Genomic DNA, 17,793 nt, shown 5'->3' with positions numbered 1-17,793 from the left:
TCACAAGCACACATGAAAATGACCTTCCTGCATGTGAGAGTGGGACAGAGGAGGGAGACCCCCCCCCCCAGTCTGTACTGTGGGCCTGTCCGTGGCAGCCCAGCTGTGCAACTCTCAAAAAGAGACACCAAAGCAACGTGGTGAATGCCTGGCACTCAGCATTCTGAGCTTACTCTTCCATTTGGAAGGTTAGCTCCTAGACTAAGATACCATTACCAAAGAAAACAAGCACAAAGAAAAATAAGATAATTTCTTGGGGCTGATGTAACCTGTTCTGGCCCAATAGAGACCTGCCCTCCCCAACCTCCCCACCGTTGTCATCATAGTACGTGGGTTGGATGACCACCTCAGACTTGTCTGACTCCCTCAGACCCTTTTCCCTAAAGTCTAGACTCACTGGAGTGCCATTTGCCATTTGTGACCATGAATGCATGGTGGCCCTTTTTTGTCCTTGGAAGTGTGGTTGGGACTGTCCAACCTGGCTCAGCCCAGCATGTTTTTTCTGTGTCACAGCATCACATGATGAGTGGCTGGGGAAAGGAATCAGGTTTTTCCAGTGGTGGAAGGAAGACAGGGGAGGGCTGGTCTTCTTGGTCTTGGATGTGATCCAGTTGCTGTAGTCTTCCACCTTGATGTACAGGAACAGGCCAGGGCATTTCTCACCACCTTGAGACAGGATTCCTCTCAGCACCCACAGATTCAATTCCTTCAGCTCACACATCATTGGGTTTCCTGGGTCCCCCTGTGACAAAGGACAGAAAGCTTCAGGTCTTAGAAAAACTTGTTTTCTTTTTTAATATGTCCCTGTGCAATTTACTATCTTCTAGAAAAGTTTTACACTGGTTCTCACTGGAAATGGGGTAAGTTATAGGATAATATTTCCAATCTAGGCCACCTCCACCACAAATTCCAACAAGATGACCTTTCCTTTCATTATACAAATTATCTGTAGGCTCCTGCAGTTTGCCTGTAGCTTCCTGGATCCCATTTCATTTTCTTGCCCCTTTCCAGTACTTTGAATAAATCCTCCCTCTCTTTTGGTTTCTCACTCCTCAAATGTTATTTTGTTCCTTTCTGGCCTGGAATGCTCCCGTTTTTCCTTCTCTTCCCTATTTTGTTTCCATCCTTCGTTTAAGCTGCTTGCACCTACCCACAGTCCTGCTAGGGTCAGTCAGACTTGCAGGAAGCACACGCTGCCGGGCTGGGTTCACAGCTTTTCCAACCTGGCAGCTGCCTGCCAGTGCACCTCTCAGGAGCAGTCCTCTGGGCCCCGGGAGTTCTGCCACACAGACCTTATCTCCCTTCAGGTGAGTGGGTAGAAGCCCAGCACACTTGGCTGGACATGTGACCCTAACAGGTTAGCTAATTCTCTGAGCTAAAGTGGGGACACAGTTAGTGCCTGTAACACCGGCAGAGCTCCTGGCACAGTGCCTGACGTACGGGATGCACTCAGTTAACAATTAGCTGCTATTACCCTGCTGTGCAGAAAAGGCCATCATTTTTAATGTGAAAAACTGAGAAATGTGGGAAAAGCAACAGGACAGCTACTAGGTATAATTTACCTTACCTGTCCTCCACTCTACCCCCCGCCCCCAGGCCTCCTCTTAAAGGAATACCTGCCCCCCAGCACCAGCCTGTGGTCCATCTTGATCCAAGAGGGAGTTTATCATCAAAGGCTGGCCAGCCACCTTTGACCTATGTGACCTGCCAGGCGAGACAGGCTGGGTGATCACAGTTTGCTCTCACTGTGTGGACTGAGGCACGGAGGGAGGGGGCTTGCAGCTGACAATGGGAAACAATCTGAACAGACTCAACAGTGAGAATTCAACAGGCAAAACAGTGGTCACCTCAGCCCCTGCCCATTCCCAGGCCTGGGTGTTGGAGCTTTCTTGGGTTCCTACACACATGCAGCCTCTTTCACTAAACCCTCCTTTTTCTGAGGAGGCCACACCAGAACAGAAATGCAGGCAAATGGGAGAAGCAAAGAACACTTCTGCAAGCAGGGCCATGGGAGGCATGCTCTGCAAGGCTGCCATAATGCCCTGGTTGTCCCACAGCTGCACACACACGAGGATGACATTCCAGACTTCGCTCTGTGCTTCTCATTAGATGGAAGGGGGTGCTTGAGTGTGGAACTCTTTGATTTTTTCAGTTTCTCACATTCTACTGTTTGCATCCCATGCTGCCAAACAGCAGAGGGCGGAGATTTCATCCCTGAGCTCTGGCTGGTCCTCCTAGGACTGGTGAACTGGCTCTCATCTGCCCCTCATTGTGTCTTCCTGGGGCCCAGAGGCTCTCTGGCCAAGGATGGAGTGGTCTCCCCGCCGTTCACCAGTCCCACTCCCAATTTGCTTTAACTGTGCTTTTACAGCTTGAGGAAGAAAAAGAATGCCATTCAGGACAAATAGTTTTGACAAATGACTGTGCGGTCAACATCCCTGGCTATTGTGTGGTTTTGCAAGTTGCTGTTCCACTCGGGTGTAGAATAAGCTGCTGTTTCTATTCCCCGTGACGTGTAAGGCCGAGACTTCTGAAGCTCAAGCAACGGAGACAAAAAGCACCAGGCGCTCCAGCCCCACCTCATCTCCCAGGGGAGCGACCCCCTTTCATTGCGTGATCCTCAACCTTGACATCCAGCAAAAGCCCTAACAGTCGTGGGAACAAAGGAGGGGTGAGTTCAGAGCTATTCTACTTTTGCTGGGTTTCTGAGGACCCGTTAGGGCAGACACTGAACCTGGGTAACTTATTCTACATGTGAGAAGTGTGGCTTTGAGGACCTCTGGACACTAGAACACATTTCCTAGGAAGGATCCTAGGTAGACAAGGCAACTTTTTTTTTTTTTTTTGCAAGCACAATTCTCTTAAAAAACAAAGGACTGTCTACAGGTATGCTACAGTTAAAAACCAATCTGACCTTTGTGGGTGGTTTAAAGAGGTGATCATTTAGAGGGTAAGCAGCTTACCATATTCCAGTGAATTTAAGATGCTCTTAAAATTTAGCATCTTTGAAATGGGATGTGTCTTTTAATCAGTAGATTCCAGAGTTTCAGTGGCAGCGTTTTTACTTTCTCAGTGTTACATAAAATAATGGTGCATTCTGCACCTGACAGCATCCTGGATTTGATGAAGTGTGGTACTAGGTTGATGGAGTGGCTGATGGCAGGATTTTGTTAAGTAGCTACGTCTTCTACTGTATTTTAACACATTCTCTAATTTAAGAAGCTTCTACAATCCTCCGCCTGGAAGAGAGCCCAGGACAATGTAGGCACTTGATAAATGTTGAGCCAACTTTAGAAGGGCAAACTTATTTCCTGATGAAAGGCAGTCCCTCATGCTTTTGCAATAAAATGACTTTGAGAAAGAATTGTCCGCACATATGTATTTTTTCCTTTTTCTCTAAAAAACTTTCCCTAGATCCTCTGGAAAAAAAATTTCCCCATCAGGGAATCCTGAAGGTTACTTCGAGAAAAGTGGTTGATCAGTGTCTTGGACAATTTTAGAGTAGAGGAGGGAAACTCTGCCTGGAAATCTGGCAGACCTGAGTTCTCGCCTTTAAGATTTATTAACTCTGTGGCCCTGGTAAGCCACACTTTTTCCAGATACAGATATGAGGGGGCCTGGACAGGTGTTTGTGAATTCTGCACAGTTTCCTGAGGCAGTAGGACAGCCACACCTGGACAGCCCACATTCAGCTAGAGGGCAGGGCTTCTTACAGGGAAAAAGAAACCCAGTAATTGATGAACAATAGCATCAGGCTGGGTTCCAAAGAAGCCGAATACAGCGAGCCCGCGCTGTAGGCGTGCTCAGCGTATATCTGCACGTGTGGTTTGGACTCACTCTTTCAAACTTTTAGCTAATGAAAAAACATGTGACTTAGCCATGCTTTGTCATGTCACACTGAAAACAGTGACTGGTTAATCCATTCGGCAGATTGTTATTGAACACTTGCTACCTGCCAAGTGCTGTTCGCCCTGGAGACGTCCATGAATCCCAGGTGACAGTCCCTGCCCTCACGGAGCTCACAATCCAGCGAGGGGGAGTCCTGAGGCTCCCCATGAAGTGACCACTGCTTACTCTCAGCCTGTAGCTTCTGTTCCACCACGTTCTTACCAAGCAGACGGCATCAGTTTCCATCTCTATGTGATTGCCACATCCTGTTTTCTCGATTTTGTTTAAGGGACACAAGTCGATGTCCTTCACGGAGATTTTCCTCAGGATACTCATCGTCATGTGATTTCCTGTCTGGACAACAGAGAGCCCGAGAATTATTCACAAGAAGACGTCCCCCGAGTCAACGCAACTACAACTCACATATCCAGATGGGAGTGAGTAGGAAATGTTCTGATAAACCCCCTTTTCCTCACAGAAATCCGAACCTGTGTCTCAGTTTTTACTGAAAACTACCTTTGCTTTGAACTTGAATGTGAAAATAGGCAGAGAAAATGTTCACATCTACATCTACAGAGAATGAATGCATTTCCTTGTTTGTTTCCCAAAAATAAAAGAAAACAAGGATGGCTCATACAAGAGGACTGTCAGCTCTGGTTCAGGGAATAATGTCCCCTGGCCCTTCGGTAACCTTGCACTCATTTCAGGCTGCTTGCTGCCCAAGTACTTCCAATTTTGGTGTAGGAATAGAAGAAAAAGGACCAGACGTAAGAATGGCCTCAAGAGGGCAAGCGCTGGGAATCTTGACGGATTAACTGAGGGTTCCAGCCCAACTCTAGAACCTCAGGCCACCTGAGTTATTGAGCTAAGCCCTAGAATGGTTCATCCCAGTCACCCCCACTGCTAGCACACACACAGCCTCCTCTAGGAGAAGAAAGGCATTAACTGCAGATGTGGGATTCCATCCTGCCACCCAGCAGTTCTGCAAGGCTGGTAGCATATGCAACTTTCTGCCGAGGAAGCAGATGGGCTGGACCAGGTTGTTGAACTGCATCGCCGTGTCTGTCTTCAGGAGGGCTATGTTATTTTTCATTGTTTTATTATCAAAGTCCTCATGGACGATGATGGTGTTCACTGGATATTCTTTGTGAGCGATCAGTTTTGCATCCATCTTAGCTATACCAACTATAGCAACAGCGTCCTTCCTGGGGAGAGAGCAAGGTAATCTTGAGAAGCCAAGAAAGTTTTCCAGAAATAAGACTTGTGTCTACAGTGTGGAAGCGTACTCCATATCCTAGGGAAAACTCAATACAGAATGCTCAACACTGAGACATACCCTTGTCAGCTCCCAGCCGGAAACAGATGGCACACTCAAATAAGGTAAACTGAGGAAAGTTTAATAAAGGGACTCTTTACAAAGGTCTCGCAGGACGTAGGGAAATCACAGAGACTAGTGCAGTATGCTGGGTTCCGGGTGGCATATGCAGCCTTCTGCTGAGGTAACAACAGGGTGTTGGTGGGAGGGAGTGGTCAGACAGAGCCATGGGGAGTGGGTCCCTTGGCTGGAGGAGGCATCCAGTCTGCAGTACCTGTCAGGGGAATACCTGACCTCACTTCCTTCCTCCCTCTGATCTCTTCCCAGTGCTCCCTTTGGCCAAACCCAACTGGAGCCCAGAAGGCAAGAGCGCCCATTGGTGTAACCCACACAGGTTAGCCTCCTGGCACCCAGCAGAATGGAAAAGAGTAGAGAGTGGGTCTGGAGGGGCAAATGGGAGAGATCCAGCATGGCTAGTAAAGTTGCTGGACTTCAGTGACAAAGAAGGAATCCTTGGGCATCCACACAAAACAGATTAAGTCATCTTAAGTTTGTCCTCTGATTTATTGTCTAAGCTGGGGGACTTGTGGGAGTGAAAGGGGATGCTAACAATAGGATAACAGGTGTAAACCAGGCCTCTCCCGGGGAATACTGGGATGTGTGATCTCCCACCTACAGAGGAAAAAATCAGAATGGCTTCAGACTTCTCCACAGCAAGATTTAATACCAGAAGCTGAGGTGCGGTGGGGGTGAGAATGCCTGTTAAGTCTTCAAACGGAAGCAGGGCAGCACAACATTTCTGAATATGTAAAGCTCGAGGAAATATGGTTCTTGGGAGCCCTTTAAGAAACTACTTGGAGGGACTTCCCTGGCAGTCCAGTAGTTAGGACTCTGCACTTCCACTGCAGGGGGCACACGTTCAATTCCTGGTCAGGGAACTAAGATCCCACATGCTGTGCAACGTGGCCAAAAAAAAAAAAAACTACTTGAAGACAAATTTTAACCAATTCTAGTGTTGAATGGAAAAAATCCAGCAAAGTGATGGTCAGTAAGTGTGAAATTCATTATAATATGGGTCTAAAATTAAAACAAAAGAGAAACTTTTAAAGTTATAGATAGGAGTAGTGATGTAAACCAGCAGAGGTAGGTATATACACCAATTTTCTCATCTTTTATGGAAGTCTAAACTATTATTTATTTATAGCTAATATATGAAATAACAGGGGTGTACAAATATATATATATATGAATCAAGGTAAACATTAAAGTACATAAATAAGCTATTAAAATTGTGTGGTCATGAAGAATGAGGGAAGAAGTGAAAAGACAGGACTTCTGGCATCAGCCACAGTAGAATCTATAGAGGACTATCCAGAGAGAAACAAGATTTGTGTGTCTTCCATGAAATTATAATTCTAAGATGACCAGGAGAACACAACTTCAAACTTTCCAAATTTGTCAGAAGAGACATACAAAACAAAGCCATATAATGAAGAGAAAAACAGCAAGCAATAAAAACAGAAGAGTCCAAAATAAAAACAAAAAGCAGGAGCTTCATTCTGAACACCAGAGCAGAAGAGCATGCAACAAGACAAAGAAAGGCCTTTCATGATGATAAGGAATTCAGTCTGCAGTGAAGAGTTCACTTATAAATATCTGCAGCAAGTGATACAATGTTCATGAATTAAATTCCAGGAAATAGGAGGAGGAAAAGCCAGAAATTTGTAATTCACCTCAGTCAGCCTAGGATAGATCAAGTAGACTCCCTGCCCTAATTTTATATATTAAATTGTACTCCAAGGACAGAAAATGAGCTCTTTAATTTACCTGTGGAAAATATTCATACGGACCACATAGTAGACCCCAAAGATAACATCAACAAATTCCTTAATAGATCACCATGCAGTCTAACTCAAACTTAAATCATGTTAAAATACAAAACAAAACACCCTATTACCTGGATATTTTTAAATGGTCTTTAATAAAACCCAGAGTCAGAGAGGAAATCAAAACCAAAACAGCAGACCAGATAGAAAATAGCAGTAATGAAAACACTACATAGAAAACAGAACCTCTCTGGAGGGCTGGTTGGCAACAGCTATCAAGATTTAGTCCAGTTTTTCCACTCTTAGGTTATTCGTGCAACAGTATACTTCCATGTATGTGAAATAATGTGTGTACAAGTATATCTACTGCAGCATTTTTTGCTACTAGTGAAAGATTGGAAACAACCCAAATTTCCATTATTAGAGGACTGTGTAGTTATGGTACATCCATATGGGATACTGGGCAGCTAACTGATGCATATAATGAGGTAACTTTCTATGTATCGATAAGAAAGGATCACCCAACATTCATGACAGAGTGAAAAAAGCTAAGAGTGGAATAATGTATATGGTGTGTTACTAATTGTGTTGGTGGGTGTTATGGACTGAATTGTGTCCCCCCATATTCATAGGTGAAGCCCTAACCCCCAGTGTGAATGTGTTGGGAGATAGGGCCTTTAAGGAGGTAATTAAGGTTAAATGAGTCCATAGGGTGGGGCCCTAATCCAACAGGACTGGTGTCCTTATAAGAAGAAGAGACAGCAAGAATGTGTGCACACAGAGGAAAGGCCATAGGAGAACACAAGGAGAAGGTGGCCGTCCACACGCCAAGGAGTGTCCTTGGGAGAAACCAACCCTGCTGACACCTTGATCTTGGACTTCCAGGCCTCTGGAACGGTAAGAAATAAATTTCTATTGTCTAAGCCACCCTGTCTGTAGTATTTCATTGTGGCAGCCCCAGCAGATTAATACAGGGGAGAAAGAAAATTCTCTCTCTGTCAATAGATATGAGTCAATATAGATAGACCTATAGGTATGTAGATATCCATGAGTGCATGGAGTGTTTCAGGAAGAACACCCAAGAAACTGGTGACAGAAATGGCTCAAGGGAGGGAAATGATGACTGAAGGGCAGGGAAGGGGAGGAGCTGATTTTCATTATACACCCTTTGATTCCTCATGAACATCACAGTATTACATGTATTTTCATTTAAATACATGTATTTTTAATTAAAAAATACAAATCATATGTTAAAAAATTCAGCAATTGTACAATATCTCATCAAGGGTTTACACTATAATGTATTTGGCCAGTTATAGTAATTATATTCTCTCTCCCCACACTCTATATGTGTATATATAATATATAATGTATAAATAGTATATAATATATAGTATATATATTATAAATTATATAATATACTATATATTTATAAATTATAATATAGTATGTATACTATATTATGTACTGTATAATATATACTATATATAGTATATATCACATATAATATATATCTATATAATATATTGAATAGATGGATCTATATGTAATTATATATAGAAGTTATATACTATGTATCATATATAATATATTATAAACTATAAAATAGTAACTATATCATAATTTACTTATCCATGATAATCAGACATTACACTTCCAGTGTTTTGTGTGTAATTAATCATCCTATGAACAACTTGTGCATAAAACTTTTCCAGCGGTTGAAATTATTTCCTTAATGTTGATACCCAAAAGTGAAATCATTGGGTCAGAAAGTGAGACGTTTTATCAAAAAAAGTTATTCCTTTAATAGCATGTATAGGCTTTTTTTCTTTTTCTGGTTTAAGAGAATGCCCATTTACTGTAAACAATTTGGAGAATACAGAGAAGTTCAAAGAAGAAAACAAATCACATGCATTCTGAGCACCCAGAGATGGGCACTCTTCAAGTGTTTGCATATTTCCTTCAAGTCTTTTCTCTACGTGCATGTGTTTGTGGCAGTCACATTGTTAAGGCCTGAGGTAAGTGTGTTAAGGTAAGGGCTCCTATCAATTCAGTTAAACAAGATAAGCAATAGGAACCTCTAGTAGCAAGAGTCAGTGCCTCTCCAATAAAGATGTTTAAAAAATTATTTTTTAAGGTGTCTAAAAATAAAAGAGTCAGTGCCTTTGTGATTGTAATAAAATGGGAACAAATATCCTTCCTGTAGAATATGGAGAAACAATCGTTTCACTTTGCAGTTGTGCAGCTGGCAGTCCTCACAGCAGAGGAGACACAGACTGTGCCAACCTTGGCAACTGGTGACTTCAGGAGCCCCAAACTCACAGTGAGCACTGCGCTGGTAAAAAGCCCTGTTGCCCTGTCACTGGGCATCCACCTTCCAGGCCTCCCCAAGCTGAGCAGGAAACAGAGCCCCCCCACTCCGCCTCGGTGGGCTGTGTAGACTCCAAAGGAGGGGTACTGGCCTGTTTTGAAAGGCGGATGCGATGCTGAGGATCCAGAACTCACTGAGGATGCTGCCGAAAGCCAGGTGGGTGTACTGGACATCCTGCAGCGACACCACCCATGGGAACTCCTCGTCTTCGACCAAACCCTCCTCGGAAGTTTCCACAGTGTTGCTTTTCTGGATGCCGCAAGCTGCAGGGGGTTGTGCAGGGGCCTCACTGCTGGGGCAAAGAGCTGGAGGCCTGGGGCTGCCGCCACCGCACCAGACCCCAGGACCCGCTCGCACTTCCGCTGGTTCCCCACTTTTTCTGGCTCTCTGTCCTGGTCACCACTAACTCTACCACCCACATTTATTTTCCTAGTGGGTCTTCTTCCCCATAAAAGGCCCTTGGTGGGTCTCCCTCCCTAGTCCATGTGCCCTGTCCCGATGAGTCCCCATGCCTGGCCTCCTTAGTGGACCAGGGGTGCCCATCTCATCCTCGCCTATGCAGAGTGGAGTATAAGGATTCTCAAGCTGACTGAACATTTCATCCGCCTGCTGCCCGGCCCCTCCCGGACCCCTGGAGATGAGGCCTGGGCATTAATGTTTTCCAAAAGCTCCCCAGGGTATATTCGAATGTGTACTTGGGGTTGAGAACCACTAGTGTTTCAGCAAGTCCCTGGACACAGTGTCCCAAGTGCAGTTGGCCCCTATGTGTTGAGACCTGGGGAGAGCCACTCCTCTGTCTGGGCCTCAGTTTCCTTTTATGAGAGGTGGGGTAACACACGCCTCTCACAAGAGGAGAGTTGTGTCCCCATGACTGATAATGCTAACCCCAGGGGACAATTCCATCTTTTCCCCATGTAAACCACTGCTCTGGTAGCCACTGCATGAGTACCCAGTGCTTTTTTTCTAAATCGGTGGCCCTGGGTTCTGTGTGTCACATGGTGGGTAGCACCAGCTGAAAAAGTCAGGTCATTGGTGGCTTCTTTTTCAGCCATTCATCCAAACGCACACTCAGCCCTGCTGAGTTAGGGGCTGGGCTGGCAGGGAAGGATTTCGGGATCCTGTCCCCACCCCAGGGGAGGTCACAGTGCACAAGGGAGACAGACACATTGGAGAGTGGCAGCATTCAGAGAGACTTGTGACACAAGGGACAGTGCCCGGAGTATACAGAGGAGGGGGCATGGATTCTGCCCAGAACATGAAGTCTGGGAGGGCTTCCCCCAGGAGGTGACCTCTGAGGTGAACATCAATGACAGAGAGTTTCCAAACCATGACGCTGAAGTTGACTGAACATTCAGTATAGTCATTAAAAGACCACAGCAGACCTCCATTCTAGGGCGTCATGTGATCAAACATCTCTATGAGTTGACACTTGGAGTCTTTGCTGAAACAGTGACAAGAGCTGGTTGTTAGCAAGATGATGTCTGTAAGGCCACCAAGTGCTTCAGGATCACCAGAGACAAGAATTCCGTTTTTTTTCCACAGGACATTGGCAATCTGTAGTGAACGAGGCACTAACCAACTCTTCCTAACGCACGAAGAACCTACAGGTTTGTGATGACTTTGCTTTTTCAAAGCTCTAGCTGGCTGATTCATTTGTCCTTATAAAACTCTTGAACAGCCAGGATATAATGAGGAAATCTGCCTCAGAGATGAAATGTTTGCCCCGGGTCCCTTGCCTGAGGCTTTTTAAGAGAGGAGAGAGGCCCTGTCTGTGTTTTGTCTCCTTGGGCTGCAAGGAGACGGAGGAGGCCTGGAAGGTGGGACAGTCCTCTTGGCGTGTGTATGCGTGTGTGTGCATGCACGGGAAGCCTCTCCTGTCCCCCATCTAACTCCAGGAAGACAGGAGAGAGCCAGCTGGGGTGGCAGAAGGTGGGGCAGAGCCTGCTTTAGCCAGGTGCCCTACTCCATCTCCCCTTTCCAGGCCGGAATTTTAGTCCTGGACAACCTGGGGGTCAGGGAGGGGACTGCAGCTGCCACTTCTGCCAACTAAGGCCAGGCAGCCTCTCAGGCACCTCCCTATTCCCGGGCCGGGCCCTGCAATTGGGGGTCAATTTAGAGGTAACAATAAGGTTTAAGGATAAAGGGTTTCATCGGAACAATACTGAAGTAGAAACACAGGGAAGGCCCGGTTGCCAAGTGCATAAGACGCACCTCGGGCCCCCACCCCGGCTCAGGAAGGATGTCTGCCACCTGACGGAGCGCAGGGAACGTGCCTCCGGAAGAGCAGGGCAGGGCTGTGAGTGGGGAGGCAGGCCTCACGCCAACCCCTTCTGCGCAGGGGGCCTCTCCATAGCCTAAGGCTTGTCTCCCTAACCGTACTCTCACCAAGGACTAGGCCTGACATCAGGCTGCTGAAGCCAGTTTCCTACATCCACGCCACACGCCCCACTCTGTCCCTGGTTCCCACCACCAATGCAAGCTGCCCAGAGCAAAATGCCATGAATCACCTACCCCCTGAGTCCCTCTCTGGACATTAAGGACCATTTTCTCTTCCGGGATGATTCCCCTGCCATGTCACACAATCAGCTAAAGTTGGGAAGGAAGAGAGGAGCACACTCACTGGCAGAAGCATGGGAGACATAGAACAGCACCAAGAGCGTCCGTCTCATCACTTCCATCCCCAGAGAGAGCCGCAGCAGACACCATGGGCAGCTGTGAACACAGAACAGCCAAACGCATGGGCTTTTCCTCTCCTCCCCAAGGTGGTGATTTTCCCCCAGCGTCAGAGTCCCTGCCTCTACTCCTTTCCACTGACAAAACTTCCAAGACATGGGAAACATCCTATTTTTTGGGTCCGTGCCGTAAAGAGGCAGGAACCAGCTGCCCAGCCCCGCTCTTCAGCCGGCGACGCGTAAGACAGCCCAGCAAGAGAAGGTGGCCATGCCGGTCAGTTTTCTCCACAATCCACAATCCAGGGCCTCCGGCTTTCCCACAGAGCTGGGTCTCAGAAAAGGGTCATCTTTCTTTTTTCTTTTTTTTTTTTGTTTTGCGGTACGCGGGCCTCTCACTGCCGCGGCCTCTCCCGTTGCAGATCACAGGCTCCAGACGCGCAGGCTCAGCGGCCATGGCTCACGGGCCCAGCCGCTCCGCGGCAGGTGGGATCCTCCCAGACCAGGGCATGAACCCGTGTCCCCTGCATTGGCAGGCAGACTCTCAACCACTGCGCCACCAGGGAAGCCCAGGGTCATCTTTTGACGCGTGGAATTCAACCCTAGCCTTAACTCTGTAGCTGTAAAATGCTGCTGAAAGCAAAAAGCAGGTGTTCCGTGAAAGCCTACCCTGATTTTGCCCCTCCTACTAAACTCTACTGGAATTTCTTCTAATTGGTGACAGCTCATCCTTTTACATAGTAACTGCCCCAGCATGTCACTCAGTTCATTCACACAATCACCCTGTGAGGTGGACACTATCATCATTCCCATTTTACAGATTCAGAAACTGATACTCAGAGACATTGAGAATCCCACCCAAGGTCACACAGCTGCCAAGTGGTGGAGCTGGAATTCAAAGCCCAGGCGTGCTCCTCCATCAGCCCCACCACCAGGCCTACCCTCACCTCAGACAATGCACAAAAGCCCAAGGAACCCATGCATGCCGTCCTCAGTCACCATGTTCTGCTCATACCAAGTGTTTCTTGTCGTCAGAATGGTTCTCAGAGTTCTTCCGTGAACTGCTCCTGCTAAAGGAGAAATGAACTCACCCTGACCTTACACCGCAGAGCTCAACAGAGGGATTCCTGCTACCACATTGGGAAGAATGTTCCATTGTGGCATCATAGTTACCATGGTGTCACCAAGCAAACGTCTGGACATGGGGACGCAGGAGGAGCCGGGATGAAAAGCCTGCCTGTTTCCTAAACTTGGCAGGGCTATTCTGGAAGCCTGCCTCTCCCCAAGTCTGGCTGAGATGGCATCCCTTTCGCTGGATCACAGAGTCCGGTCCAGTCGTGGCCGTGGTCTGTCTGCCTCCTCAGAACCTGCCCTGTGTCTACATGAGTCTGTCTGACTGGATGGAGGAAGCCCACGACTTGGGTGGGTTTGGTTTTTCCAATCCCTGACAACATTTCTTTCACTCTCTCTGTGGTTTCCTGGAGGCTCAGCCCAGTTTTCTTTAGCTCCCACAGCTTGTGGGTCCACGTGGAGCTACCAGAAGGGCCCTGCCAGACCACCAGGCCAGATGGATCTGCACTCTGGCCGCTACGAACAGCTCTGGCTTCAGCACAAATGCCAGGACCTTAGGAAAATGTCAAGAACGTTGTGGTGAGATGTAACTCCACGGAACCAGAGGGCTCGCAGGCTGCTGGCGCAGGTGCGTAAATGGCACTCATTGGACAGACAGATGAATGGCTGATGGGGAAAGGATGGCTGGATAGAGAGCAAATCCTGACTAGAGAGGAGCCACTATCTCCTTCCCCTCACGGTTTCCCTGACACCCATCCCATGTGTGCCTCGCCAGCCTCTATCACCTCCAGCACCGAGCAGGGCTTGGCTTCTGCTGGGAGAATGGAATCGGTAAGATTTTTGGCAGTGGGAGAGATGGGAGCTGTTGATACTTCAGTATGCTCCACATTGCAGGTCTCAGAGAGCTTTCACATTTTCTCATTCAGGATTCACAATCACTGTGCCAGGATGAGGGAATTACCCAAGTTTCCAGATGGAAACAGAGTGCCTCAGGGTGGGAAAGTCACTTCCCTAAAGCCGAACACCTGGAAAACGTGGGCAGGATTCCAACCCAGATCCTTCCAACTCCAGGGTCAACGATCTCCAAGTCTGCATTTCTCAGCCTGGACCACATGCTACCTTTATAGGGGACGGAAGTAGCAACAGTGATTGGGCAAAGTCAAAGTCTGCTCTTTAAGAATGGAGATGCTGAGGTTAGTGCCCAAGACCCTGACTCTCTCCAGATTCCTCTTTAAATTTCTTCATGAAAAGAGGTCATGCGCAAACCACCAGAAACACTCTGTCTCCTCACAGGAAGGATCTAGCATAACCCACGATAAGAAAGGCTCAGAATCCTGCAGGGGCCCAGCAGACCTTATAGACAGTGGGCCTCAAATCTTCATCCTCTCTGGGCCACTTATTACAGACTGCCAACTTTAGGTAAATTAAAAAAAAATTCATCACAATGTTTTAAATAATTAATTCTTTAAGGTTAATAATAATAAAATTTTTATTTTATATCTTTGAGAGGAAATTCATTTTCCATCTTACACCAAGGGCTCCATATCCAGGACAGTGACAGCATGAAACATATGTAGTTTTTCAACCTGTCACTTTCTATTTTTACTCTTTATTTACATTAAGTTAGAAAATCCTAACTCTCAGAGGACGTCTGAAATCGCAGCATGTTCTGGGGGCTCCATCAGATATTCAGTTCAGTGTATTCAGATTGAACGTGGACTCTGAAGTCACGGAGAGAGTTTTTTCACTGCTGACTGTTCTCTGATGCTCAGGGGCCTGCCCACCATGCTCAAAACCTGGGGAGTTGAAATTGTCTTCTGGAAAGTTGAAAGTTTGATTCTGAGAGATAGTGATGGTTGGATTTCTAGTCCGTTTGGTTTCTTTTCCCTCTGGAAAATATTTCTTCATGTCCCATTGCAGCTTTGGAAGATGTTTTTTCAACATGCCAATAAGAGCTTTACCACACTTCAGAAATCTCTTGTGAAATTAACAGGACAAAAAATATCAAGCATTGCTTCATTTATGTACCACCTATTTTCCAAGCATTGCTTCCTACTCATCCCTGGTTTGTTGAATTGTTAAGCAAAATATCTACTCACCCAAATATGTCATAGTCATTGCTCACCTGCTTGGGGTGACTTTTCTACTATACTGAGACAACATCCTACAAAGTCTCTTGAACAGCAATTGTGTCACTAGCTCATGATGCCTTCTTTTTGAGTTATTTTTCATTAATGTCGCTCACTGAAGGCTTCCCAATCATGGTATGATGTCTGCTATGAAGAGCATAACTTTGAATCTGGCTTTTGCCATTTAGATATCTTTTCTGCTTAGGAAAAAAAAAAAAGCAAGAATTTTAAATTCAAGAAGCATTATAATGCCCTCATTCCAGAAAAAAAAAAATCTATTACTTATATACCAAAGAGGTCATTGTGCTTGTTTGAAAATGACAAAAATATTTTAATGGTGTCATGCCATGATTTGGAAATTTTATTTTCAGATATCTGTATTGGATTTGCAAGTTTTTCATGAAAGAGATCATCCATAGAATGTTTCAAATCTTCCTAGAAAGGTTTAAAATAGAATATCAGGTTTACCATGTCCTTAACCCCTAAATAAAGAACTTGTATGCAAGACTTTTTCAATTCTTATCAAAATGAAACGCATTTCATTAGCCACTGGCCCCTGAAAATCAAATTACCCAATCAACAATCTTTGAAACAGGCTGATAATGAACATTTGTACCACGTGTAGCTGTGTCAGTGTAAATTTCCCTAATGAAAACCTTCAATTTTAAGTCATTTAATTTAAAAGGAACATTTAACAGATATATTTCTTTAAGTCAAACTTACCACACAACACAAGAGCTAGGACATTACCATTATCTTGTATTTGCCCTCTCTCTCATTCTCTTGCTCTTTGTTTTATAATAAGTTTATCCATGTGTATATATGCTTAAACTATATATTGAGTACATGGGCAAGAGTTTCTCTAGGCTGTGTATACTGGACATAGGGTTGCTAGGTCAAAGGATATGTTAGGATATACCTGTTTTTAGAAGACAATGCTAGACTATTTTCCAGGGTGGTTGTACCAATTTATACTCATACAAGCAGCGTATATGGGTCCCTGCTGATCCATGTCCTTTCCAACAGTTGCCACCGTCAGCCTTAATTTTTGGCCAATCCAATAGGTATGAATGATATCTCATTCCTAATTTGCACTTCCCTAATTATAATGTTGAGGATACTTTCCCACATGTTTATTACCTCTACAAGTTAATGCTTGTGTCTTCTGCCCTTTTTTTTCTGTTGGGTTCTTATTGCTATGTAAGAATTCTTAATACATTCTGAATATTGTTCACTGTAGGTATGGTAAATATCTTCTACCAGTTGTGGCCTTTGTTTTCACTTTTGATTTCTTTATGGTGTTTTGAAAAAACAGAGGTCTCAATTTTAGTTTTAATAAAGTCAAATGTATGAACATTTACAGCTAGGGCTCTTTTGGCTTGTTTAAGAAACCCTTCCGTAGGTCAACATCAGAGATCTATTCTACTATATCATCTTCTCAAATCTTTCGAGTTTTGTTCTTCACACATAAGTCCTCAGTCTGTCTGGAATTTTTTTGTGCATGGTATAGATTCACTTTTTCTCACGTGGATACTCAGTTGTGCCAGCATTATTTCTCCACAGGTCTCCAATGTGACCTCAGACATATATCAGCGTTTCATTTGTGCCTGGGTCTGTTTCTGAGCTCTCTCTTTTGTTACACTGGTCATTTTGTCTATATCCCTGTGTCAATTCCACACAATTTTATTATAGTATTATAGTATTGAAATATTATAGGAAATTCCCTGACGGTTCAGTGGTTGGGACTCTGAGCTCTCACTGCCGAGGACCTGGGTTCGATCACTGGTCAGGGAACTAAGATCCTGCAAGCCTCGCGGCGTGGCCAAAAAATATATATTATATATTTTTGTACAAAGCTATACATATAGCTTTGTACAAGCCCTATATCTAGTAAGGCAAGTGCTCTCACCTAATTCTTTTCCTTTAGGAATGCCCTGACTATTCTTGGCTTTTTTTTTTTTCTTGACTCTAATGCTGGCACAACTGAGTATCCATGTGAGAAAAAGTGAATCTATACCATGCACAAAAAAATTCCAGACAGACTGAGGACTTACGTGTGAAGGACAAAACTTGTAAGATTTGAGAAGATGATATAGTAGAACAGATCTCTGATGCTGACCTACAGAAGGGTTTCTTAAACAAGACAAAGAGCCCTAACTGTAAATGTTCAAATGTACTTTTTAGAATCAACTTGGCAACTTCCACACACACAAAAAAGCAAAAACGAAAACAAAAAACACCTTCTAAGATTTGGATTAGAATTGCATTCCATCAATAGATCAATCTGTGGCTAATATAACATCTTTACAATATTGAGTCTTATCCATGAGCACAATGTATCACTCAATCTAATTAGATCTCCTTTAAGATTTTTAGGCACAGTTTTATGATTTTCTGCAAAAAGGTCTTGCACATCTTTTGATAGAATTTATTCCTAGGTATCTTACACTTTTTGGTTGCAATTAAATGATGTCTTCTTTTATTATTCTTTTTAACCATTTCCCTCTAAACCATCACTATTTCT

The 17,793-nt window shown here is 45.0% G+C and overlaps 2 protein-coding genes and 1 long non-coding RNA gene across 4 annotated transcripts in view; 2 read left to right on the top strand and 1 right to left on the bottom strand.

Annotated features, from left to right (window-relative positions):
- Positions 1 to 3,736, top strand: part of CFAP263 (cilia and flagella associated protein 263) — a 34,202-nt gene extending 30,466 nt beyond the window's left edge. The window contains exon 8 of one of the 2 annotated variants that reach the window (XM_027119741.1): positions 2,372 to 3,736. In XM_027119741.1, coding sequence (XP_026975542.1) covers positions 2,372 to 2,512 — 141 coding nt within the window. In that variant the 3' untranslated portion in view covers positions 2,513 to 3,736. The remainder of the gene's footprint in view (positions 1 to 2,371) is intronic. The other variant, XM_027119739.1, reaches the window with a different exon arrangement.
- Positions 42 to 12,420, bottom strand: PRSS54 (serine protease 54). The gene is given in 6 exon segments (XM_027119742.1): positions 42 to 742; positions 4,111 to 4,242; positions 4,835 to 5,093; positions 9,492 to 9,663; positions 12,021 to 12,069; positions 12,071 to 12,420. Coding segments are annotated over 6 exon segments (1,227 nt in total). The 5' UTR covers positions 12,140 to 12,420; the 3' UTR covers positions 42 to 196.
- On the top strand, positions 9,458 to 15,897 carry LOC113627263 (uncharacterized). The gene is made up of 3 exons (XR_003435492.1): positions 9,458 to 9,556; positions 10,943 to 11,007; positions 14,067 to 15,897. It is a non-coding gene; the product is annotated as an uncharacterized LOC113627263 (long non-coding RNA).
- Positions 15,898 to 17,793: the final 1,896 nt, after the last annotated feature.

This window comes from Aethalodelphis obliquidens, unplaced genomic scaffold (genome assembly GCF_003676395.1).
Source record: "Aethalodelphis obliquidens isolate GAN/ISIS:26980383/991018 unplaced genomic scaffold, ASM367639v1 scaffold20, whole genome shotgun sequence".
In the NCBI taxonomy this organism is placed as follows: Eukaryota; Metazoa; Chordata; class Mammalia; order Artiodactyla; family Delphinidae; genus Aethalodelphis; species Aethalodelphis obliquidens.
Note: the sequence above shows the minus strand (reverse complement) of the source record. Positions and strands in the feature narration are given on the sequence as shown.